Genomic DNA, 26982 nt, shown 5'->3' with positions numbered 1-26982 from the left:
TTGTTGATCTTTTTTATTTTTCTCTCTCCGTTCACTTTGATTTGATTTTTATTCCAATTGAAAAGCGATAATTAACTTGAAAGGGCTCATCAGAATACGATGATTAGTGTTGATTAACTAAATTCTGACCCATTCAGAGAATAATGTTTTCTCTTTACTATGACCATTCACTTTATAATTAAGTATTTTATCGTGATTATCTTGCTAGTGATTAGCCCCTTTCATTTGATTCTCAATTCAATTTAGTATTTTGGGTCATCATGATTAAGGAAAAGAGTTAAATTGTAAACAATTTAATGAGCTACTTGAGATTGACATACAATTTGTTTTTTTCTCGCATTATTTTTTAAGAGAAATTAGTTTATAATGAAAGTTATCATCTATTAGTGAATTAATTCAATCAAAATTGAGAAAGAAAAACAAAATATCAATTGTCTTAATTGTCTCTAAATGAAGATTCAGTTGAATTATAATTCATTAGTCATTATGTTTAGATCATTAATCACAAGCCCACGATAGTTAATAAAAGTTCACATTTTACATCATGTGGCAATTAAATCTTATTTTAATTGTGTAACATTTAAACTTAATCAAAAACTAACAATCAACAAATTAGATTCTAATTCATGTATTTATATTAAATGGTTCAAATTCAAATTTATCTGAATTCACTTCAATTAGATTGTTTCTTCAAATTAATTTAGATCTTCTCTCACTGGACTGAAACTTAAATAATCAGAGCAATTAATTAAATCAGCGACACAATTAATTTAGTTTATTAGTTTTCTGTTGCTATTGGAAACCGAATGGATAAAGTGTGAGATATAGCGAAAGGGTCATGTTCTGCTCTGAGATAAAGTGTTACAAATAGTAACCATGTGTTTCTTTATTGTTTTGAGTTTTCATTGGATTGAATTTTTTTATCATTTGATTGAAAACAGATTTTAGATTTAATTTTTGTTTCTCTTGGTGCTTTTATTGTGCTTCGTTTTTTACTCATCATGAATGGAAAAAAGTTCTTGGGGGTAGTTTCAGTTTGCAAGAATTTTTACCGAACGGCAAGAGGTAAACATTGGAATCCTGGACCTAAACAGTATTGGAACCGAGGAATTCCCAATTTTGATTGGAGAGTAGAACGAGGCAGGAAGATCGCTCTTCCCAAAGATTATCTAACAATGATGGACAAATATCGAGAGAATAAACCAGAAGATATTACTCCCGAAGAGAGAAGGACAATGTTCAAAGAACAAGGTATCGCCCCTGCAAGAGATTGGAATGAAGAATCCATGTTTCTTTCATGTTCAGCAAGTATCATGGAACCATTTGTACCCCCTGAAGGTGATGGAAAAGCCTCTCTGTTGTCAATTGAGGTAATTAGTCAGTGAGAACAATGAAATGTTCTTCTCTCAAAACTGTAATAACCAAATATTCTGAGAATAAGTTGACCTAAACCTTTTCTTTTTCTTATAGAGAAGTAAACAAGAATCAAAGAAAGTCGCTTCGAAAGGAAAATCAATGATGGCTTTGAGGAAAATTCGAACGTTTTTGGAATATTTCGACCCAGGAGTCTTTCCATCTGAAGCGTTAGAAATTTATAAAAAAGCTCACCAATGTTTAGCTGATCGAGACGATGAAGAAATTTTCGAATACATTACCGAGAAATGTTACCCAGAAATGACTCGTTACGTTGATTGTAAAACACTTCGATGGCAATTTATTAAGAGCAATGAACCTCCTCGAGTAGTTCATGTTCGATATATTGATGGACAAGATACTGGATCTCAATTCGGTCAAGTTACCGTTCGCTTCAATTCAGCTCAAACTTTAGCAATTTACGATCGATTTGGTCGTTTAATTTTCGGTGATGAATCAGTAGTCAAAAATATACTCGAATACATTGTCTTCGAAAATCATGTCGCTAATATTTACGGAAAATGGAGGATCCATGGTAAGATTATTCCCGATTGGATGCCACCTCGAAGTCCAATTCCTAAAACGTTTGTAATGCCCGATATTCCCGAAGAAGAGAAAGAGGAAGAAACTAAATCAGATTCGGAAAAATCGACAGAAATTTCTGATTCAACTAATCAAAAATTAGCAACTGCTTAGGTTAGAAATTTAATTTAATTTTATAACCACAAATTTCATGTGTATAATTATGTAAAAAATAATACAAATTAAATTAGTTAATCACTAAAGTCAAATTCATTTTGATGATACTAATTATCTCCAGTAAGATGGATACAATCACAGTTTGATTGGTGAAAAATATCTCGATTGATTAATTATCTCTCGTTTCTAATGCCTGAAATGTTAATGATCTTAAAGTTAATTGTGAGCTAACAATTAATTTTAATTTTGACATTGACATTGTTTTCATTGTATTTACAGCTACAATTTAGTTAAGATTAAATAATCGTTAATCAATTGTTGAAACTAATCATATGCAAGCAAAAAATTAACAAAATTGCAAATTCTGAAACCAAAATGGTTAAACCTTGAATTTTATATTGTTAATTATTTAACTGATTTGACTTTAAATTAACTTAATTTCCTGACAATCAAGTTAAACTTGTTCCAATCTAAATAATAGGAAAACTATGAAAAAATAAATCAATCTTATTGTTACCTGTTAACCTGAATTGTTATACTCAAGAAAAACATAATCATCGTTTCCGTGAAATAATTAACCCACACAATTAAATCTTTCAATTGAATAATGGTAAAAAATATTTCATTTAATCAAATCGACAATCATTGTAACGATACACCGAATAAGATGAGATCAGTTCAATCTCATTCATAGATAAGTGTTAGTTACAATTAGCACCGATGGTTAACTGATCAATCGCTTTTCAAGGTTAGTTGATCAACCGGTAGGTCAACAGGATCAGGTGAAGGTTCAACAGGTTCAACAGGGGCGTACAAACCACGTTGGAAGTCCCGATCTTTTTTATCGAGATAACCCTTGATCTTTTGACAACCGAAATCTTTAGAAGCAATTTCGTAGACATCGGAAACCAATTCATAGTACTTACGAACCTGTTCAACTGTCCACTTGTGATCTGAAGTCTCGAAACGTTGAATTAGCGGCAATAACTCTCCTTCAAAATCAATTACAAAGTCTTTCTCACGAGTGAAATACAAAAAGCACAGTTTTATCTGAGATTCATTGAAAGAGTAAATCCATTTTTAAAGATGAACTGTAATCTTAATAGAGGAAACACTAATTGAAGGTTGATGAAAGATTTTAGAACAATTGATTTGTGAAGAGACAAATTTAAACTGATTGTCAATCAAAACTAGGAAACAGAAATACATCTAGTGGAAAAGGTTAATCATCAGGTGTCACCAGGAGCAATTGGGATCCACGATAATCTGATTGGCAGAAACAATTTCCGCCCAAATACAAAAGCAAATTGATTGTTAATTAGTTGATTGTTTACTCTTTGACCTTAACCTTAACTCTTGGTTTATTAAGTAATCATAACATTTCCTTTAATCACTTAATTTCTCTTTCATTTTACTTTAAAGTGACTTACTAATTCTAATCAATTCAAACATCAACTAATATCACGATTCAAATACCAAGTACAATATGTAACTTTCTACACAAAGTTTACTCTCGAAACGATATTTCAACTGTTTTCATGAATATATCAATGACCTTGGAATTTGAAATTGACAATTATTTTCAATAGTCCAAAGTTCGACAATGACTTCTATTCGACTTTCCGCTCACGAGACATTAGAACAAAAATATCTAAATATCGTAAAATGTAAAAAACGCCTTGTACAATATTATCTCTCTCTTGAGTACTCAGAGAGATAATCTTACTTTCTTTCTTAATCTTGCTCTCTCCCTCTTTTTCTCTCTCTATTTCTCCTTCTATATTTATAACTATAACTGCAACAAACTTTGAGTGAGCCAGAGTGAGAGTGTTAGATCGTAAAAGAGATCGACAGTCAATAAAACTACGGAAATCATTCAAATCCTAGGCTCAGTTGCGAAAAGGTTTCATCTTAATTGTGCCCATCGAAGGAGATTCAACTTATTCCAATCATTTTCTCGTTTTCCAAGTTCATCGATTCAATAGTTTCGTTTACTAATTGTGATTAAAATTCGTTAATTGCTACACTGAAGATAAAGTTGTCATACTTTGATTCCAAAAACCATCAGAGACCAAAATGGAAACAGTCAACAGATCAACACGATCGATTAGTAATCAAAGACAATCAATGGTAAGTTAAATTGTGATTTTCTTTTCCACACCTTTTTTTGATTAGAAAACTAAATCAAATTACACAATAATCAACTTTCCCAAACCAATTCGAGTTAATAGATTATCGTTGATAAATTGCACCATATCAAATTTTCAGCCTTGATCTTGATTAAGTTATGATCACTTTAAATACACTGAACGGTCAAGAGCAAACCAGAATACAGTTCAAGTTGTTAGCATTTAGTAAACACCATTAGTTAAATCAGATTGAATTAAATCAAAGTGAATTCATTTGTCAGGTAACGGTAACAAATGAAGTAAAATTAAGCAAAAAAGGAGATAAAAAGTGAAAGTATTAAAAATTAATGAAGATTTTCAATTTAGTAATCAGATTGAATTTACCTGTCTACCTGTTGGTTCCCGTTCTTGATTCTTACGGAGGCTCAATAACGATTTAATTAGGTTACTAATCATCAGATTGTGATTTCTTTTTCAAACTGAAAGTAATATCATCAGTTAGCGAGCAAAGAACAAAAATATAAAGTCGACATTCAATGTAAAAATAATCTCTTTTTCGAATTTGGAATAAATTTTCCGAAAAAAAAACCATTCGCTGTCTTCATGCTTTTCACTTTCAACTTGACCTGAAAATGAGAAAAGAAAGAAAAAATTAGTTCTAAATTGGAAAAGAAGAATTAATATAAATAATATGAGGAAGAAAAGGGGAGATCACATAGCGCGATCCGACCTCAATCTCGATTTTCACGATCATCGGTTGTTTACGAAAAATTCGGGAGACGTTATTGTTTCCATCAATCTACACGTTCTGATTAAAAGTGAAAATCGTCCAAATTATTTGGTGATAATCAGTTTGAATCGACATGAATTAGTTGGTGAGAAAATATCCTCTCATATTATTTGATATTTTCCTTCACGATTTTCACTTTGTTCCAAGTTAAATCTAAATATAAACAACTTTAAATTCAAGTTGAAAGGTTAACAATTATATTCGATCAGTTGTCATCTCGATTAACACCATGGAATCTCTGCAAACACTAATAACTTATCCCCATGTAACTTCACAGACAAACGGTGGATCGAGTGGTTATCATGCTTCAGCCAAACGAAGTCGATCTACAACAATTACTTATCCATCGGCGGTTCTTCGTGAGAAATCAATCATCTGGGGAATTCCAGTGGAAAGTTTCGAGTTTGCCCAACGAATGGACAGTGAAGATCCTTTGTCACATTTTCGAAAATCATTTTGCTTCCCCAAGAAACGTGATTTACCCTACGGTGAGTAGTCTAATCTTCATATTTATATCATAATTGTGCTACTGATGATGATGATGAAAGAACCAAAATAACCTTTTGCTTGCAATCGTCTCAATGAAAAAGTTTCAAAAACGTAAATAGTTATAAACAAATTTAAAGGTTACAAGTTCATCTTCAGTATAATAGTACCAGGAATTCAGATCAACTTTCACCTTAAATTTCAACTTCCTTCAAGATTTGGGTGCTGGTGAACTTTTGTTGTTTTGAGACAGAACCAGTTTCAAACCAAATTAGATAAATGTATCAACGGGAATTTACTAGAAAACAAGTTGATCCCTAAAAAGATGAGAGATTTGGTATTTACCCTGTATGAAGAGAGGTAAATAAAGAAGCAATAAAACAAAAAGCAAGAGTGAATTAACAATTAAGTGCCTCTAAAATTTTATAATCTACTTGTAATGTGTAATCATTTACCTTGTTTCTTTTATCCGTGTTTGTGATGATTAGTTGATCCTAATCGGATAGATGAAAATGCCGAAGCAATTTACTTGTGTGGCCAATCGTTAGGACTGAAACCAAAAGCTGCGGACAAATATTGTCGAGAGGTTCTTGACAATTGGGGTCGTAAAGGAGTTCACTCTCATTTCGACGGATCTTTACCGGCGGCTTTGTGTGACATTCCACCAAAATTACCAATGTCCAAATTGGTTGGCGCTCTACCCGGAGAAGTGGCCATCATGAATGGATTAACTGTTAATCTCCATCTAATGTTATCAACATTTTATCGGCCATCAGCTCAAAGATACAAGATTATGATTGAAGAACATGCATTTTCCTCTGACATGGTAAGTTTACTGTAAATAACAATTAAGTCTAAAAATTTATCCATGGATTTATTTTTAAACACTTTCTTGTCAAATATTTATAGTACGCAGTTAAATCACACCTTACACTTCATGGTTACCCGGTCGAGGAGAGTTTACTATTATTCAAGCCAAGAATGGTAAGTATATTTATCCATTGATGTTATTTACAGTCTAATATTTACCTTTGTTAACATTGACCAAGAAAAACTTATCAGTGATCTCATTTAATCAATGGTTTCCATCAATATTAGTTGTAAATATATATTATTGAATATGACAGCTGATCCAGGAGATCATAAATTGAGATGCTGAATACCTTGAGGATCAACTAAATCCATGCGAGAAAGATTAATATTATATTGGCCTAGTCAATGAGAGAGAGAGAGAGAGAAAAAAAAACCAAAATTAGTTGGAAAGTTTTGAGAATAATGATTAACTCGTTGATTGTCAAATTTCATTAGGTGATATTACTAATAATAAAAGCTCACCCAAATGATCCCAATTCTTTGAATCTCTCAAGGCTTCCAGTATATTAAATTGTACAAGGTTAGATCAAAGAAAAGATCGAGATTCTTTCAAATCTATCAATCAAACATTAGCTAATCAACATGATTTTCACTGTCGATTCACACCCATCGTTTTCATCGCCGTTGAACAGTTTCAGCCTTTCGATTCCACGGGTTTATATCCAAAAGGCTTTTCTTTCGATAGATTAACATCTTCTGTTAACATAATTCTTGACAAGGATAAAAGTATTACATGAGAGCGAGAGAGAGAGATTAAGAAAACGATGATGAAAAAGAAAAAGATCCATTTTGATAATTTACTTGTACGAAATTTGGAAATACCGTTTTAAATCTGTAGCCTTCGGTTACCAGTGATGTTGAATATCATTTCGTTTTATCTTCCAACTCTTTTGCCCAGAAAATGAATACGAAAAAGCCACAAGCAAATAACTAGTTAACTCGCTTACCAAGGCTAAGAGCTTGATCTTCACAGTTGGAATCCTAATGGCAGATTAAGATTAATCCATCTGATGGTAACTTGTTGGATTTCCTCCTATTGATTGGAGATAATTCTGAGAATAGAGAATAGAACAATTAATAAATTAGTTTTTCTTTACAACTTTGAAAAAGAGAAAAAAACCTAAAAATTGATTAACATTACAAATAGAAATTGAAAATCGCCGAGTAAGAATTAAAAAGGTAAAAGAAAACCTTGAATTGAACCTAAAGGATAGAAAAACGATTAATTAGATTCCCGAAGGATTACAAGATATTCTTAAAGATTATCTAATTGCTGAGCTTAATCAGATAATCGAAAAAAAGAAAAAGAAATTATTAAATATTAAGAAATCAAGTTCACAATAGAAAAAAAAAAAAAGAACATTGGAAAAGAAAGAAAAACATGTGACTAAAAGAAAGAGAAAATTATTCATTCGTTCAAGTGAATTGGAGGGAAAAGGAACAATTTGATTGTTGCTCTTTGTTTTTCTTTTTTTTTAATTTGTAATTAATTTTATTTGTTCCATAATGTTTCAAGGGAGAACATCTACTCCGAGAAGAAGATATCGTTTCCATGATCAAGGAATCAGGTAATTCAGTGGCTCTCCTCCTGTTACCTGGAATAAATTATTACACTGGACAATTTATGAACATTAAGAAATTGACTCAATCCGCTCATGAAAAGGGAATCATTGTCGGTGTTGATGCTGCTCATGCTGCTGGAAATGTCTCATTACATTTCCATGATTGGAATGTTGATTTCGCTGTTTGGTGTACATATAAGGTAAGTGGTAATTGGTTGGTTTCCTTGTGGTTTTTGCTAATTTCTGTTTATTTGTATTGGTCATTTTCTATAAAGTATCTCAACTCAGGCCCAGGTTGTATCGGAGCGATTTTCATTCACCAAAGGTTGACCGAAAAGGGAGGAACTTCCCAATTCCCCATGTTGAAGGGTTGGTGGGGAAATAATATGAAGACTAAATTCCTCATGAAAGATGGTGAGTATTTCTATTTCTATATGGAAAATTTCAACTGAAACTAATCCATTTCATTTGTGTTTCAATTTCTCAGAATTTGATGCTAGTGCTGGAGCCGATATGTTCAGAATTAGTAACCCGCCACCTTTATTGGCCGCATCTTTGATGTCAAGTCTTGATGTGAGTAAATTTAAGTTCACATTTAATCAGATTGAATATTGATTTGTTGTTTCTCTTTTCAGATTTTCAACCAAACTTCAATGGAGGACATTCAAAAGAAACAGTTTCTAATTACAGGGTATCTTGAATACATGTTGAAACATTATTTCCAATCGTACTTTAATTATGACAATAATGGTGCGACTGATGTTGAAGAGATCCGAGCTTTACCAACCGTGAAAATTATCACACCCGCTGATCCAAACCAAAGAGGATCACAATTATCTATTATGTTCTCAGTTCCATTAACTGCCATCCAAGAAGAGCTTCAAAAATTAGGAATCGTGGTAAGTATTATACAAGAACGATTAAAAAATCGACAATTTAGCTAAATGATTCTTGATTTTCTAATCTTTTTCTATCTTTTTCCATCAGTGTGATATAAGAATGCCTAATGTCATGAGAGTTTCACCCGCTCCATTGTACAATTCATTTGCCGATGTTTATACTTTCATCAATACCCTGAAAAAGATTTTCGATGAATTTGAGGCCAAAGGGGAAGACCAAAAGAACGAGCTTAATTGTCAATCGACCGACACTGATTACTCTCCAAACAGAGGTTCCTCAATTAGTAGTGTCTCTTCATCTGACTCTGAGCCTGAATCAAGTGAAACCAACACCAACTAAATGATCAACTGATTATCCCAAATTCGATGGTGAAAAAAAGGATAAACACTACGTTGAGGAAGAAAAAACTGAATCTAATCCATTATTCGGATCAAACAATTGGCAAAATTTTGTACTGTAATTATCTTAATCTTTTCTTAATTCTTTAAATATTATAATCTTATACATAATAATTGTACGTTATATATATTTCGTTAACTCATAAAAGATACATTTGTTTACCTACTAAATTATGTAAACACGATTAACGTGTAACCAATTGAACGAGAATCAAAGGTGATTTGAAACAATTTGTACACATTAATAAACGTTTTATTAATCCATCATTATCCCAATAGATTGTAAACATTTTAATCACTTGAATTTAAATAATCCATATACAAATGTAAATTGATCTTTAGTTCATTTAGGATAATGATAATCAGAAAATACTATTGATTGAAACTTGAAAATGTAAACAATTAACATTGGAAAAAGAGACAAACAACATGAACAATTAACTTGCTCAGTGGTAGAAAATTGATTCATTAGATGAAATTGTTGACAACTGATTTCGATTTTTACTGAAAATGATCATGTAAGTAAATCTAATTTGATTGATCAAAGAATCAAATGAAATTTTAATGAGTAATTTCATTGAGATAATCAAATGAACAATGATGATAATCAAATGGAGACAAACCTTGGGAGCATCACCATGGATTCAAATACAAAACGATAACAAAACAAAACATGAATGAACATTTTCCCTCTGATAATATTAAGATAATCAACTTAAAAAAAGGTTATAATTAAAAAGAAACAATCAAATGTGTTGAATAACAATTAAAATTAATCATCAACCAATGGGATGCTGTTCATCATCAACAACTAAATTGTGTTGCTCGAAATCAAAGTAAGTGGATAACAATTAAAAACGATCACAAATCATCAACGATCTGAAGCGATACTTGATAGTTGATTTAATTTCTCTCATTTTAATTGTAGTTTGGAGACAATCAGATTAATGACATTCGGTCTCGATGGTGCTGGTAAAACATCATTCGTTAAATATGTACTCAAAGGTTAGTAATTGTAACTTAATTGCGAACTAATTGTTCAAATTTTCGCAAGAGTTGATAATGATCCATGTACATGAGTTTCTATTGATTAATTTTAATTGTTTCTCTTTTAAATTCAGATCCATCAAGTGACATTGTTCCAACAATTGGATTCTCATCAGTCGATTTGAAAAGTTATCGAAAATTCAATGTTCAGGTTTACGATACTGGAGGTGGAAAAAATATTCGAGATATTTGGATAAATTATTTTCCTTTCGTCCATGGGTTCGTTTTCGTGGTCGATTCATCGGACACCAATAGGATTGACCAGGTCAAGGAAATTCTGGAATCAGTTTTATCCAATCGCCGAGTTCAGGGTAAACCTCTTCTTGTGTGAGTGTTCAAACAATCAGCGAGTTTATTTATAGTTGAGTCGATTAATTTACTTTTAAATTTACTTTATGACCTTTTCTCTCTTTCTATTCAAATGTTACATTTGATTGTTATCATTTAGGTTAATTAATAAGCAAGATGTTGAAGGTTCAATGGACGAAACTGCGTTGGTTCAAGCAATCAATCTTAATTCAATTGTCAACAGATATAAATTACCTACAAGAGTTGTGAGTGTTTACCACCTTAAATTGAAATCCAATGATTGAGGTTATTTTATTTTTCTAATCAATTGTTTAATCTAATCAACAGGAATCTTGCTCATTAATCAATCGATGGGCAAACAGATTTACCAATAATCCTTTATTGGATCGGGGATATCAATGGTTACTTGGGTATATCCAATCTAATTGGACTGGATTATCTTCACGGGTTGAAATTGAAACCAAGGAACAGATCAAACTGGAACAGGAAGTGATGAGGAAAAGAATTGAAAAGTTTCGTAACCAAGGGAACCAAGAGAATCAAATCAATCAGCAAGATGGAGAGAGACATGGAAGTGATGATATTAATCGAAATGAATTGATTATCGAAGATGTTGAAAAGGAAAACACGATTCATGAGGATTCTGATTTCAAGGAAAAGGTGATAACTCAAAGACGATTCTCTGTAAACGAACCAAGGGAACGAACAGTTTTGATCTTCGGAAGTCTCGATCAATTAGATAAAATTGTCGAAGAAGATGAATCAACAATTAATCCACAAAACAATCAATCGCAATCAACAAACGATCGAAGACCTAAATCATCATCTCTTGGTGAAAGGAAAAACTCTAATTTCAGATTTACAATAAGTCGTAACCAAATCGCTCCTTTGTAATTTATATCTTTCGTCAATCAACAATTAATTCATATTATCTTTGTAACTGTAAATTTACACTCAATCAAGAAAACTAATTGAAAATAAATCAACTTTTCTCTCATTTTTATCCATCGACAATTAAAGGACAACAAGCGTTTCTGCCTAAAAATTTTTTCTGATCATTTTCTGGTTGAGCGCATAGATTCATAAGAATTTTCGTATTTTTTTGATTTGGGCTGAAACTTTGATTGTTGTTTGGTTATGATAAAACCACCAATAATCTTATTGTTACCTGTTAACGAGTTTTTGAACGTAAGAAAAACATAATTAGATTATAGTTCCCGTGTAATAATTAAAAGCTTGAATCTTTCAATTGAATAAGTAAAACAAGTGAAAAAATATTTCATTTAATCATATTGACAATTATTACAAATTTTACCAATACATAGTGTACCATTCATAGATATGTGTTAGTTACAATTAGCACCGATGGTTAACTGATCAATCGCTTTTCAAGGTTAGTTGATCAACCGGTAGGTCAACAGGATCAGGTGAAGGTTCAACAGTTTCGACAGGGGCGTACAAACCACGTTGGAAGTCCCGATCTTTTTTATCGAGATAACCATCGATCTTTTTACAGTTTTGAGCTCTGGCAGAGAGAGCGTAGCCTTCGGTAAACACGTCATAGCCCACTAGAACTTGTTTAACTGTCCACTTGTGATCTGAAGTCTCGAACCGTTGAATTAGCGGCAAGAGCTCTCCTTCCCAATCAATCACAAAGTCTTTCTCACGAGTGAAATACAAAACTATACATTTACACTGAGATTTGTTGAAAGGGTAAATCTCCATTTTTAAAGATGAACTGTAATCTTAATAGAGGAAACACTAATTGAAGGTAGATGAAAGATTTTAGCACAATTGATTTGGGGAGAGACAAATTTAAACTGTTTGTCAATTAAAACTAGGAATCAGAAATACATCTAGTGGAAAAGGTTAATCATCAGGTGTCACCAGGAGCAATTGGGATCCAAGATAATCTGATTGGCAGAAACAATTTCCGCCCAAATACAAAAAAATTGATTGTTGATTAGTTGATTGTTTAATCTTTGACCTTAACCTTAACTCTTGGTTTATTAAGTAATCAACAGATTTCCTTTAATCACTTAATTTCTCTTTCCTGTTACTTTAATTCTAATCAATTCAAACATCAACTAATATCACGATTCAAATATTAACTACAATATGTAACTTTCCACACAAAGTTTACACTCGAAACGATATTTCAATGTTTTTATGAATAAATCAATGACCTTGGAATTTGAGATTGGTAACTAATTTTCAATAGTCCAAAGTTCGACAATGACTTCTATTCGACTTTCCGCTCACGAGACATTAGAAAAAAAATATCTAAATATCGTAAAATGTAAAAAACGCCCTGTACAATATTATCTCTCTCTCTTTCTTGAGAACTCAGAGAGATAATCTTACTTTCTTTCTTAATCTTGCTCTCTCCCTCTCTTTCTCTCTCTATTTCTCCTTCTATATTTATAACTATAACTGCAACAAACTTTTAGTGAGCCAGAGTGAGAGTGTTAGATCGTAAAAGAGATCGACAGTCAATAAAACTACGGAAATCATTCAAATCCTAGGCTCAGTTGCGAAAAGGTTTCATCTTAATTGTGCCCATCGAAGGAGATTCAACTTATTCCAATCATTTTCTCGTTTTCCAAGTTCATCGATTGAATAGTTTCGTTTACTAATTGTGATTAAAACTCGTTAATTTAGATTTTCGTTCCCGTGTAACAATCAACCCACACAATTAAAAGCTTGAATCTTTCAATAGAATAGTAAAAAAATACTTTACTGACAATCATTATACCGATAAATCCATAGATAAGTGTTAGTTAACAATTAGCGCCAATGGTTAACTGGTCAATCGCTTTAGATAACCATCGATCTTTTTACAGTTTTGCATTCTTGCAGCCATCGCGTAGCCAAAGGCGAAAGTGTCGTAGAGGCTTTTAACCCATTCAACGGTGTGCTTGTAGTCGGAAGTCTCGAACCGTTGAATTAGGGGCAAGAACTCTCCTTCCCAATCAATCACAAAGTCTTTCTCACGAGTGAAATACAACCTAACACAGATTATCTGAGATTCATTGAAAGAGTAAAGCTCCATTGCTAACGATGAACTGTAATCGTAACAGAGGAAAAACTAATTGAAGGTTGATGAAAGATTTTAGCACAATTGATTTGGGGAGAGACAAATTTAAACTGATTGTAAATTATTAATAAAACTAGGAATCAGAAATACATCTAGTGGAAAAGTAGTTAATCATCAGGTGTCACCAGGAGCAATTGGGATCCAAGATAATTTGATTGGCAGAAACAATTTCCGCCCAAATACAAAAGCAAATTGATTGTTTAATCTTTGACCTTAACCTTAACTCTTGGTTTATTAAGTAATCAACAGATTTCCTTTAATCACTTAATTTCTCTTTCCTTTTACTGTAAATTGATTTACTAATTAGAATACTATCAAGTAACTTTCCACACAGAGTTATCAGATTTGCTCTCGAAATGATATTCCTACTGTAGATTGTTGATTAATTTTCGATTCATAAATTTTTATTGTTTAACGAGCACTTTACTTGTATTAATATACACAAAAATAAACGCTAATGACCAATGGTCAATTTGTAAGTGACGAGAATAATTTATAACCAAAATAATTGTTTTAAAAAAACAAAAATCATCTGTAAAATTTACAAGGACAATTAACTGATTGATTAAATTATTCGTATCAATCGGAAGTCGGTGACAATTAGTTAACGAGTTTGATATGGTTAATATTTGGTGGATTATTTCGTTAAACCGAAATCTCGATAATTCGTCTTTCTGGATTCGCTGTTTCGGGTTTGTCGTCCTTCCGAAGGGCAGAGTAACTTTTGATCTTACTGTTCGACCAAGTGGTCAAGAGAAAGTCCGAAATATTGGACCGAACTTGATAAAGAACCAAAACCAAGAGCAAAACAACAGTGACCGTTAGAATGGCCAAAATAATATGAGGATAGAACGAGAAAGTTGCTGATTGAGACCAAGAGGGATCACAATCAAGATCATCGGACGTTAATTGTATCAATCGACGATAAACATTAACCGCTGGGTAACCCGATAAACAAATATAATTATCTTTACCCATAACAAACAAGGGTGTCCGTTTGATCCAGGTCAGAAAATGGTCCATTCGGCAATCGCATGCAAACGGATTTCCCGTAAGGTTCATATGAAATGACCTGGGCAGATCCTCGATGAAAGAGGTGGACACATTGTCCAGATTCTTGACCAAATTATGAGAAAGGTCAAGTGTCCTTAATCGTGGCGTACAAGTGAAATTAAGCCGAAGTTGACCAAACGAATTACCGGCGAGAAACAATTTCTGAAGTGATGGAAATGAACAAATTGTTGATTCTTCCGGAAAACCATTGATTCCATTTGATTCCAAGTTTAAGATACTTAAATTAGTTAAATTTGCCTCTTTAAGCAGAGTAATTAAATTGGGCACAAATTGTGGATTCGAAGTGTCCGAAAAAGCTGAGGCCAAATGAAGTTCCGTTAAATCGTTGAACCCATTGAACAAACCTCGAGGAAAATTATCACCTACAGAGAGTGAAAAACAAAAGGTCAACATTTAATTAATCTTCTCAACAATTTAAACCAACTGATTTAATCTCTTACCTGTGATCAATATTTGATTGTTGTTTAGAATTAATTTCTTGACCAATCTGAAGCCACGAAGACTTTCACTGTCAATCAATTGGATCTTGTTGCTGGACAGGTCAAGATACTCAACTGGTTTGATTTGTTTACTTTCAAACCCGAAAACATTTTTTGGTAATTTGGGTAAATCATTACCGGTGAGAATTAATTGTTTCGTTTCAATTGGAATATCATGTAACCAGGAAATTTCAGTTATATTTGCTGAAGTACAATTAGTGATGAGATATTTAGAATCACATTGACAAACACTTCTCAATAAGAGAGGACACAAAGTGACATTTTCACTGGAAACAATTTCTAAACCAAATATGAGGAAAACGACAGTTAAATGTAACCATTTGGTATTAACTGGATTAAATTTACTTAGTTCCATAATTGTTGACTCAATCTAACACTAGTTATACTAATTTGTCACCTTAAATTGTGGTAAATTGTTGTCATTTCAAATTGTTCACAAATAGATTTGGATAAAAAAATTTATTTCACTAATCAATATGTTCACAATTTAGATGATAACACTTGATAGATACACTTTTCGAAGGTGATATTGTATTGAACATTATTCCCGTTGATTAAACAGTTGATTTAACAATACAGATCACGTTGGAAAATCTAATTTACATCAACAATTAGCCATAAATTGTTAACAGAATCCAAACAATTTCCCATTTCCACAAATTCAACAACAAAAACTTCAGTCTGTCCACAAATGAGTAGGTATGATAACCGTAACTACCTGAGAGAAAAAGATTTGGCATAAGAGAGAGAGAGAGAAAATTATAATGATGATGAGAGGAAGATGATGAAAAGTGGTTCCAGGTAAGAGAGAAAGAGAGAGAGAGAGAGAATGAAAAACCGGTAAGAAAGAAAAGAAAGAGAGAAAGAAAGAAAAAGGTTGTAACCACCAAGATGAATGTAGAAAAGTTAATTCCGGGAAATCAAGGATGAAAACGATTCTTCAATCATCTGTTTCGATTATCGTTTCCAGGTTAAAGTTCACTTGACCAATGGTCATTTTTTCCAAATATAATCATCTTTTAGGGTGGAAAAAGTGATCCATCAACTTTTCAACTGAAAATTAGAACCATAGGACCTTTAATTGTTGGTCGAAAGAAACGAATTGCAAAATAATTAGTGTGTAATATTGTTTACCAATGCGAGAGGCTAAGATAAAGAAGCTAAATTGTTTGAGGTTTAGTTAATTCACCTGAATGGGCCAATAGATTTTCACAATCTAATGATAATCAGTAACGAATCTAAATCAACCCAAAGTTGATTAACAGAAATGAGAGATGATCAAAATATGGGAGTGGGAGATTTTTCTGAATTGGGAGTAGCGACCCAACAACCATTAGACTTGATTGTTGTTTCTTGATTGTTTGCCAGTTAATTGTTGGTTAAACACCTCGAACATTGAAAAATAGTCTTGTCAGTGTTTCTAAATTTAAATAACAACAATCAGTTCCTTAAATCAATTGATATTAACTCTATTGTTTGTTTATTATTACCTCATCTTTTAATCACATTTCTTGATTTAAAATGAGCCTCATATCCATTTACTAATTGTTGATTGTATCAGATTACATTTCGTACATGTAGTTACATGTAATTGCTTCTTGATGGATTTTCAATTAACATTGGATGGACTTTAAATGCTAATAGATTGTATTAATATCTACTAATTGTGATGATTACTGTGGTTAGAAAGCTTAATTGTAATTACAAAATGTAAACTATGTTGAGTCATCATTTTTAATTGTTATTAAATTAGAAGGCAAAATCTTAACCAAACCTAATCACCATTTTTACAAGTCATTTTTGTAGATTTGTTGTCATTATGATTACAATTGTAATTTAAACAATCTAGAGACATGTTAAGTCATTTGTGATAATCAAATTGGACCATTGAAACCATGAATTAAATAGTAAATGTTTCAAGGTAAAGCTGATAATACAATTAGACAATTAAATCAATGACAATAATAATAAACACAAGCTTAAAGGTAACATGATTAACTAATCATGAAACGAACATGAAATCTGACAAAAATGACAATCAATAAGGTCAATTGGATTTAACCAAAGATTATAATGAAAGTTAAATCACAAAAGTAAGTTGAAGATAAAAATTAATTACATATAATCTAGGAAGTAATTAAATTATACACCTGATTAAATAGTAATTGTAACAGAATTAGAATGAAACAGAAAATGATTGATTGACATTCCAGTTGATTAACTGTCACATTTAAGCGGAAAATCAAATCAAGAGAAAACTTACTTCAAGTGATATTGGAACAAATTCTTATGATCTTCTTAATTAGACTAAGACAATTAGCTGGACATAATTAATCGATTGGAATTTTTTTCGAAAATCGAAAAATAATAATTTCGACCAAAAGATGTCGCTGTTCATGTTCTGAGCGCAAGCGTCGCTCAGATTCTTCATTCAAACAACTTTTGACTATTGATGTTTGTTGATCTTTTTTAATTGAAATTAAGTTGATTTTTTATGTCGATTAATTATTATTTTTTATTCTGTTCTCACACCTTAACTACCGATGGACATTTCCCGTAAAAATCCGACGGATTATGACCTCATCCAGAGAGTTGGGAGTGGTACTTATGGTGATGTCTATAAGGTAAACATTTTCTATTCTCTTTATCAATTGTTATGTTTTTCTCTTTTTATTATTCTTTTATTTTCTCTTCTCGTCCCAACGTATTTCTATCATTTTTTTTTCTTTCTCTCTGTAGTTTTATATTCTTTTATGTGTGTGACTGTAACTGTGTGTCTTTAATTACCTCTGAGTCATCTACTATTTCTACCTGTTTGCTTGACTTGTCAATAATATTCGGTTGAAGTTGAACCGTTTAATCTTATCTCTCTTTTTCTATTCTACTTTGAGTATCATTTTATTGTGTTTATATTCCTTTCCTTTACTAATATTGTATTTTCTTTTTCCCTTATCCTTGTTTACAGGCTAAAAGAATATCCAAAAATGAGCTAGCTGCAATAAAGATTATTAAATTAGATCCCTTAGAGGATTTTCGGGTGATACAACAGGAAATTGTTATGATGAAAGATTGTCGCCATCCAAATATTGTCGCTTTCTATGGAAGCTATTTAAGTAGAGATAGATTATGGATTTGCATGGAATATTGTGGTGGTGGATCACTTCAAGATATCTATCTAGTTACTGGTTCACTCCCTGAGCCTCATATTGCATTTGTGTGCCGAGAAACATTGAACGGGTTATTTTACCTTCACTCAATGGGCCGAATGCATCGAGATATTAAAGGACCCAACATTTTATTAACCAATGAGGGTGATGTTAAATTAGCTGATTTTGGTGTATCAGCTCAAATAACAGCGACCATTAATAAGCGACAATCTCTGATAGGTACACCTTATTGGATGGCTCCAGAAGTGGCTGCCGTTGAAAAGAAAGGTGGATATGATCAACAATGTGATATATGGGCTCTTGGTATAACGGCCATTGAATTAGCCGAAAGACAGCCACCAATGTATGATTTACATCCGATGAGAGCTTTATTTCTTATGTCTAAATCAAGCTTTAAACCACCCACCCTGAAAGATAAACACCTCTGGTCTCAAGATTTCCATAATTTCATTAAATCAGCTTTAACCAAGAATCCCAAGAAACGTCCATCGGCGGAAAAGCTTTTGACTCATCAATTTGTCCAAGGTGATCATCTAAATAGACGTTTAACCAAAGAGCTTATTGATAAGGCTCGTAATCCACATTCGTTTGACATGCATCTTCATAACGATCTTGATCCAGATGAAGTTGAAGAAATTGTTTCCGTTCCTCGACGAATACCTTCAAAGAAACCACCATCAGCGCTTAATGCATCGCGTTTCAATAGACCGCTTTCAGAAATTAAAACCGATGGAATTGTCTTCAGACAAACAGAATGGGATGATTACGCCGCCGAAAGTCCGAGTAAATTTCCAGCATCAGATGAGTCTTACATTGGTCTTTCAGAAGAGGATCATGACAGAAAGTATGAACAATTGATTTCTATTCACGTCAAAACAATTCAATCAATACCTGAACTAATTGTTTCGTTATCATTTGTCTAACTAACTGTCTTCATTTGTCACTTTCTCTTTCTCTCTCTTTCTTTCTCTCTCACTCTATCATCTGCATCTTTGTAATGTTGCTTGTGTTTGCTAAAAAATGTCCAGTCTATTGTGGCAAGAGAGTAGGTTAGTTGTGTGTTAATTATTTTATCTAATATTCATTCATTTATTCATGATGGTATTCATCATGGTTAATCAGTCAATACAATTTTCTAATAATTATTCGTTTTTTTCTCTGTCAATCATTGTTCTCATCACAATTTTCTAAATTGTTTCCATTATTTACAGGAGTTTACTCGAAGAAATGGATGAAGAGCTGACTCAGAGGTATCATTTCGAAGCTATTTTAGGTTTTCTCTTCTCCATTTTTCTTCCATGTTCTTCCCTTTTCTCATCTTTAATTCTCTCTGATTAACTGATCGAAATTTTCTTATTCTTTTCTCCCCATTACTAAACAGAGGAGTTAAAACCAGTCTAACGGCTCTTTATTCTACACAGTAAGTTTTTCTTTTCTATTCTGGCAAATTATTCATTCATTTTATTCACTACAATCAATTTAATTCTCTTTTTCTTATTCTCTACCACCACCTCCTTCCTGTCAATTATTTTCTGTTTTCTACCTTCTCTCTCTCTCTTTTCTTTCCCTTCTCTTTCCCGATTTCATTTTTTTCAGATCAACACTTCCGGTTGAATCCTTGCAACGAACCTCATCAAATCAAGTAGGTCAAATTTTTAATAACCTTTTTGTTTTTTTCTCCATTTTTGTTGATTCATAATTTCTGATCTCTTCGTAAATGTGTGTATATCTGTTTGTCTATTTTGATTGATTGATTGAGAGATAATATCATATTGATGAAAATCAGAATTGTGGTTTCCATTTATTTATTTACTATTCAATCCTTTCATTTATCAAAATTGATTGTTTGTTTGAAAACAACAACAAAATGACTCTACCGTTACTATTATTGTCATGTTACCCTCTCCATGGTGTTTTAACTTGTTTAGTTATCACACCCGGGATCGGACAGATCAAATCATTCTGTCCTGTTTGGGAGGAGAGGAAAAGAAACCAATGAAGGTCTACTTGATACCGAAGGATATGGTTCATCCACCTTTGTGCTTGGTAGCCTTCGTACAGATTTTACCACCACCAACACCTCGAGCAACAACAATTACGTATCTCAATTCATCTCCAATTACGAGACCCCAAGATTTGATAAAGATGCTCTTATCCGTTGGAATAATGATACTCTTGTAAGATTTGAAAGTCTACTGATAGTATTGCACGTTAATCTTGCACATCAATTGATGGAAAACCGTTACTTTTGTTTGACTCTCTTATCCAACTATAAGCATCATTATTATCAACCTGGAATGACTCATTTCTTTAATCTTATTAGCTCAATTGCATGTTTCATGTTAATCAGTAACCAACAACAATTATTATTACCCAATTTACGTTGTTCTTGTTTCAATTTCAATCTTTTTTTCTTTTGTCTCTCTACTTGAATTTAATTATTTCCTTCTTTCGTTTCCTCCTTCAATATAATTTACACCTTATTCGATTCCAACACACTACCCTTTATGATGATTTTGCGTTGCATTTCATCACCTTGATAATTTAGAAGAAAAACAAACAATTTACCTACTCAACCACCCGATTTTCTTCTCGTTCTTTTTAGTAATTCTGTTTGTTTCTTTTTCTTTTTTCTCTCTCTCTTTATCAATTTTATTCATGAAAACTGGTAATTCTTCCCATTTATCTTGTTTTTTACCTCCCACGACATCCTGTATTCTTGTGGTGATTCTGGTTAATCAAACATTAGGAAAACTTATTGGACGAGATATGTTCTGAGCGAGCTGACAATACTAATAACACTGACTTTGAGGAATTTTCAACTCCACCATCAACACCTAAGACTTTGAACGGTTCACCACCCGATTCACCATCATCTTTAAATTCATTTGTCAATCCTTCTTCTTCAACGCCATCCACCGCCAATGGATCAAATTCGCGGAGTGATGACCATCAACCAACCATTTCAACCAGATTATCCAATGGAAATCATTCTGAAAGCAAAAGGCAAAGTATCAGCAGTTCAAGCGAATTGGCCTCAGCTAATCAACCACCTTCAGCACCTCCTCGTCGAAAGGATAAAAGATTATTAACTAAGTTGAACTCATCTCAACAATCATCTCAACAACAAGCCCAACCTTCACCAAGACAAACAATCAATGGTCTTCCACCGACTCCCAAGGTTCACATGGGAGCCTGTTTCTCCAAAGTATTTAACGAATGCCCCTTGATGATCCACTGCTCAGCAAGTTGGATTCATCCTGAAACTCGTGATCAACACATTCTCCTCGGTTGTGAAGAAGGCATTTACACTCTTAATTTGAATCAACTTCATGACGCTTGTATTGATCAACTTTATCCAAGAAGGACAACTTGGATGTTTGTGATTAAAGATGTCTTAATGTCTCTTTCTGGTAAAACCTCACATCTTTATCGTCACGATTTAGTCGCATTACATAGTAAAAATAGTCATCGATTCTCTTTACCCATGGATTCCATGATCAATAAGATTCCAGAACGGTTCGTCCCATGGAAATTGACCGCTACTTCAAAAATCTCTGACACCAGAGGATGTACCAAATGTTGTGTTGCCCGAAATCCTTACAATGGGTACAAATATCTCTGTGGTGTGAATCCCAACGGTATATTCCTGATGCAATGGTACAATCCTTTAAATAAGTTTATGTTTTTGAAGGTTAGTGTTATCATCCTAGTTCATTGCTCTCTGTTGCCTCAATTAGATTTTAATGTAAACATTTCCGCTTTCTCTCTGTTTATCAATGTATCTTTTTGTATCTTCTCTTGAATTCCAAACATCTAATTCATTTTATTTATTCTCCCATAGCAATTTGAATTTTATCTTCCATCTAAATTAGATGTCTTTGAGATGATGATAACTCCTGACCTCGAATACCCGATGCTCTGTGTTGGTGTTAAACGTGGTTATGATGATAATTACCTGAGACTGGAAATTGTAAATCTTAATTCATCAGCTAGTTGGTTTAATGATGATTTCAACGACGGGACAGAGACTATCATTCATAAATATGATCAGTTAAATATTGTAAATGTTACTCAATTAGATAAAGAGACTATTTTAGTATGTCATGACAGTAAGTTTCCATTTGTGTTTATCCTTTGATATCAACAGTTAATTGATCATCTGTTTTTCCTTTCTTTCCTACAGATAATGTTAAACTTGTTAATTTAGATGGTAAACTGAAATGCAATCGTAAACAACCAGCCGAGTTACAATTTGACTTTAAAATTGAGTCCATAGGTAAATGAACATGATTAACCCTTAAATCTTGTGCGCATATTGATTTCATCTAAGCCAATTTATTAATAGCTCAGTTGAAGATAATTAACTTGGTGCCAAAAGGGATTTAAGGGAATACCATGTATCAGTTAAAAATGTTATGTGAATTTATAAAGATCAGCTGATGATATTTTGTTTATGTTCATGAATTTACTATTGTAACTTCATGATAAGTGATTAATATTAATTGTGTGTTGAGTTTTACAAATCACATGCATTTCTACGTGATAATTATCTTTTAATTTGATTATTAACGATTCTTTCTTCCTCATTTTTCACAGTTAGTCTAACTGACTGTGTTTTAGCCTTCCATAAGCACGGGATGCAAGGACGAAGCTTCAAAAATGCTGAAATCGTTCAAGAAATTAACGACGAATCAAGATGTTTCCGATTGCTAGGAGCAGATAGGTAATTTAGTTAATCAATCTTCCTGCAGACAAATAAGTGATAAATTAGCTTTAAATGATTGGCAATTTAAACTTGTTCACAAATCAAGTTGACAGATTTGTTTTAGTCAACCAGAAAAATTAAAGTTAATTTTAACACTTTTATCGAGTTGCGATTAATTTTCTTGGCTTCTTTTGAATTTTATTTCGATCAAGAAAATTAATCATAACAATCGAAATCCTTCTCTGCGTTTGTACAATTTATTAATTATTGTTGTTACTTTCTTTGTACAGGGTCATCGCTTTAGAGAGTCGATCGCCATCAGATCAACCTAATGCTCCGTCAAACTTGTACATATTAGCGGGCCACGAAGCCAGTTATTAAAACAATGATTTAATCCACTTCGCGAGTTGATTTTTTTAAATCCAATTGCTCAACTCAAAAGAAACCAATCAATTCCATTTCTTAATGAAAAGAAAAACGATTTTTAATCCATCAGAGGAATTAATACTTCTTGAGAAGTGATTATTTGCTTTTGCTTCGTAATCAACATCTGAAACAATTAATCATAAATTGAGAAAAGTTATTCAAGGTAATAAGAAAGCAAAATTTAAATCTAATATTATATTGAACAAATCTGTAGATTACATTTAATCATATCTCTCTATCTCTCTCTCTAATACACACTTATTATCATCACAATCACTTATTATTATTATTATTATTATATTATTGTTATATTATCACCATTGCTATAAATATAATCATTATATTGAAAAAAAAGTCCAAGAACTGATTTCAAATTGATTTAATTGCTCAATCAATATTTAGTAAATTGATTTAATGGATTGGCCAAAGAAAGACGATTAACTAGATTAGGATGGTGGAGAAATGATGAAACCCTTTGATAGGAAATATAATAAATTGTCGCCAAAAAACGTTGACCAATGAACCAGATGAAAGTGAATCTACACTTTGTCCACTCTTTAGTGTCCAGCGAAACTTTTTCATCTAAAGGTTTATCCCAATAGGTCAAAATTATTTGGAACTGTAGCATGACCGTTACAAACAAATAGACGATCGCAATAATTAATCCATAACAATTTGATTGGAATATGGAACCGAAAAGCCCTGCGGACAAAATGGACGATTGGAAAAACAGAAGACACAAAAGTATAAGCGCCAAAATCTGACACAAATCTTGACCAATGTAAACTGATAATCGGACAGTCAATTTGTAACCCAAGTGATCATCAAAAATGTTGCACATTAGGTCAATGATTAAGAAAAGATATTCCAACAATTGAAGAGACACATTTGATATTTTACCACAATTAACCATCGTTATCACCATTTACTATAATTAGTATTTATATTTAATTGTTTACCACAATAACCATTCCAAATAATCAAATATTCTCAATCAATTCTAATTATCAACATTGAACATCATCATTACCATGGAAACATCAACAATTCAAAACAAAGATTAGCATCGATTTTTTTTTAGATTCTTTGCAATTAATTCCCATAACTAATATAATACTTAAATTTTCTAGAGTCAACAATTAACTAATTTCTGAAAATCGATAGTTTGTTGAGTTGATGAGATGCGCTAATTGTCATTTTCTTAAGACTCTTAAATGAACCAATTGAACTTTTCTAATTTACTCTCTTGACCGATCATAACATTAATCTGATCCAAATGAAGATTTAACAATTATATAATTGTCCATCTTAATTACTGTTTATTTCCTAGTAATGTTACGCAATTGCACCCTACAGTTAACTGACCAATTGAATGAACTATCAACCAATCCAATACAGAGATTAAATTATGAAATAATTTCAAGTATAATCAACTTGAATTTGAAGTTGATTATCAATTGAATAAGAAAAATATTCAATACAATCAATGATTTAATATAAGGGCAAAGATTATATTTAGTAAATCAATCTGTATGTTTATCAATTGTTTGGTCAGTTGCCGATCATGAAATTATACATTTTATTGAGCAATCATGTTTATCATTTATACTTAGATTAGGATCAGAATTATGATTAAACTGCTCTGTTTATATGATCAAATTTAATCACGTTTAAAACGATTAATATCAATATGATGATAAGATGAGGATGATAATTAAAGATCATTTTATAGAAAACAGCTGATGAAATTATCGTCAAAACTTCATGGTGACTATGTGATCACCTTGGATTTCTGAGTTAATCTCAACGATAAGTTTTTCCTCTCAATATAAAAAACTTCATTTTCTGATTGATGGTCACTCGATTTAACCGATCAACAGTTGAATAAAAATTAAGTACAATTGACCAGAACAATACTAATCCATGTTGATTTAAAGGTGAGTCATGATGATTGTTTGAAAAGTTATCAATAATTAACAGAATTAATTGATTATCTTTATCCTAATCGTGAGATTTTCTGATATTATTAATATTAATACAAAGAGATTAACAGTTATGATGATATCAAATTAACGGTCCAGTCTTGACCTTTAATTAGACTGAATTTAAATTGATAGACCAACGTTAAATTATTTAATGTACTTGATGGTTAACCTTGACCTTCAGGACGATTGACCAATCAACTTGGACAGGTAATAATAAAAAGGTAACTAAATTATCTGAAAATCATTAACATTCGCGTTGATTAACTTGATTGTCTCTTGATTATCATGTGTGTAGGTGGTGATGATATCTAATAAAGTGATCAGAAAACATTAATGATACAATGTTGTTACAACTTGAATGTTAATTGTTAACAACAAAAACAACAATTAAAAACTAACAACTATCATTAAATCTTGTTAATACAAAGGGCAAACTTTTTTTTAATTAAGTTTCTTTTTATCAAATCTCTTGGATTATAATCAGGTTGACATTTTTCATTCACAATCAAATCCTAACATGAAGGATTAATGATTCTAATAATTTAAATTGTCAAATATTAATAATAACAACTAAACATCAATAATCAATTATCCTTTAAATAAACTGACATTTAAATGCTACAATTGCTCAGGACGATTTCCGATTGACTCGTAACCAAATATCGAGTAACTTATTCAATCAAATTATCTAAATACTGTTTGTGTTTTTTGATATCAATCAAAGTGATTAACCTGATAACAATTAATTAATATAACCGAGTTGATTTGCTTAATTGTTAACCATCAACATAATCAGAATTAGAATTAGAATTACACAGATTAGATTCAATTGTCAATCTTATTGTTTGAAACGATTAACAGATCAACTTATTCAAGAGAATGGAGATTCAATTGATCAGAATCTTAATTGTTTCCATGAGAAGACAGTTAAAGTTGGTCAGCTGATGGGGAAATTAGTTAATTGTCACCCAGTGAATTAAAATCTAACTAAATGTATAGATGATTTTATGGAAAAGGGTTCAAGGGGAAATTGATGAATAAGAAATTGAAGATTCTCATGATGAAGATGAAGATGAGTGATAAACTGGGATGGAACTGGGAGGTGGTAACAAGATGATGAGGATGAAGATGAAGATGAAGATGAAGATGAAAAATGAGAAGAGATAGTAGAATAGAAAGAGAATGGAGAAAGAGAGAGAAGATCCTTAAGTTCACCCACGCGGTTTGCGAACCGCTAACTCCTTTCATCCTACTCTTTCTTACCTGTTGATACTCTCTCTTTCTTTTTCTCTTTCATTCTTATCATCATCATCCTCATCTTTATCATTATCATCCCTCTATCTCTCTCTCTCTCTCTCTCTTCATCTCTCTTTTTTTCATTCATTGAAAATCGAATCATCTGTTCAACTCAGTGTCAAT

At 32.1% G+C, this 26982-nt stretch overlaps 5 protein-coding genes and 1 long non-coding RNA gene across 13 annotated transcripts; 4 read left to right on the top strand and 2 right to left on the bottom strand.

Moving 5' to 3' along the window:
- The first annotated feature begins 889 nt into the window (after positions 1-889).
- Positions 890-2204, top strand: LOC128396578 (probable 39S ribosomal protein L45, mitochondrial). The gene is made up of 2 exons (XM_053357186.1): positions 890-1370; positions 1471-2204. The coding sequence occupies exons 1-2, from the start codon at positions 1002-1004 to the stop codon at positions 2107-2109; spliced, it is 1008 nt and encodes a 335-aa protein (XP_053213161.1). The 5' UTR covers positions 890-1001; the 3' UTR covers positions 2110-2204.
- Positions 2205-3418: 1214 nt separating this feature from the next.
- Positions 3419-9520, top strand: LOC128396571 (kynureninase-like). Its single transcript, XM_053357177.1, has 9 exons — positions 3419-4242; positions 5309-5519; positions 6006-6343; positions 6427-6501; positions 7907-8152; positions 8228-8366; positions 8440-8525; positions 8588-8851; positions 8940-9520. The coding sequence occupies exons 1-9, from the start codon at positions 4189-4191 to the stop codon at positions 9189-9191; spliced, it is 1665 nt and encodes a 554-aa protein (XP_053213152.1). The 5' UTR covers positions 3419-4188; the 3' UTR covers positions 9192-9520.
- On the bottom strand, positions 6212-7930 carry LOC128396588 (uncharacterized). Its single transcript, XR_008326811.1, has 3 exons — positions 6853-7930; positions 6547-6728; positions 6212-6352 (listed from the first exon to the last, which is right to left on the bottom strand). It is a non-coding gene; the product is annotated as an uncharacterized LOC128396588 (long non-coding RNA).
- Positions 9521-9662: 142 nt separating the features above from the next.
- On the top strand, positions 9663-12122 carry LOC128396577 (ADP-ribosylation factor-like protein 13B). The gene is made up of 5 exons (XM_053357185.1): positions 9663-10086; positions 10179-10255; positions 10372-10624; positions 10746-10851; positions 10934-12122. The coding sequence occupies exons 1-5, from the start codon at positions 10037-10039 to the stop codon at positions 11498-11500; spliced, it is 1053 nt and encodes a 350-aa protein (XP_053213160.1). The 5' UTR covers positions 9663-10036; the 3' UTR covers positions 11501-12122.
- Positions 12123-14078: 1956 nt separating this feature from the next.
- LOC128396576 (trophoblast glycoprotein-like) lies at positions 14079-16011 on the bottom strand. Its single transcript, XM_053357184.1, has 2 exons — positions 15218-16011; positions 14079-15139 (listed from the first exon to the last, which is right to left on the bottom strand). The coding sequence occupies exons 1-2, from the start codon at positions 15630-15632 to the stop codon at positions 14349-14351; spliced, it is 1206 nt and encodes a 401-aa protein (XP_053213159.1). The 5' UTR covers positions 15633-16011; the 3' UTR covers positions 14079-14348.
- A 1706-nt stretch (positions 16012-17717) lies between these two features.
- LOC128396567 (mitogen-activated protein kinase kinase kinase kinase 5-like) lies at positions 17718-24120 on the top strand. 8 transcript variants are annotated; one of them, XR_008326810.1, is made up of 13 exons: positions 17718-17901; positions 18243-19288; positions 19473-19493; positions 19656-19694; positions 19826-19864; positions 20041-20086; positions 20373-20621; positions 21194-22138; positions 22289-22556; positions 22631-22723; positions 23044-23170; positions 23443-23741; positions 23981-24120. XR_008326810.1 is itself a non-coding variant. In XM_053357168.1 (12 exons), the coding sequence occupies exons 1-12, from the start codon at positions 17821-17823 to the stop codon at positions 23531-23533; spliced, it is 3045 nt and encodes a 1014-aa protein (XP_053213143.1). In that variant the 5' UTR covers positions 17718-17820; the 3' UTR covers positions 23534-23895. The 8 variants fall into 8 exon arrangements, 6 of the variants coding, with proteins under 6 accessions (XP_053213143.1, XP_053213144.1, XP_053213146.1 ...); XR_008326809.1 differs by having other exon boundaries at positions 23934-24072; XM_053357168.1 differs by lacking the exon at positions 23981-24120 and having other exon boundaries at positions 23443-23895.
- Positions 24121-26982: the final 2862 nt, after the last annotated feature.

The sequence above is a fragment of the Panonychus citri genome, unplaced genomic scaffold (assembly GCF_014898815.1).
Source record: "Panonychus citri isolate SS breed McGregor unplaced genomic scaffold, ASM1489881v1 Contig00144, whole genome shotgun sequence".
Taxonomy (NCBI): domain Eukaryota; kingdom Metazoa; phylum Arthropoda; class Arachnida; order Trombidiformes; family Tetranychidae; genus Panonychus; species Panonychus citri.
The sequence above is the reverse complement of the archived record's forward strand: the minus strand, read 5'-3'. Positions and strand labels throughout refer to the sequence as shown.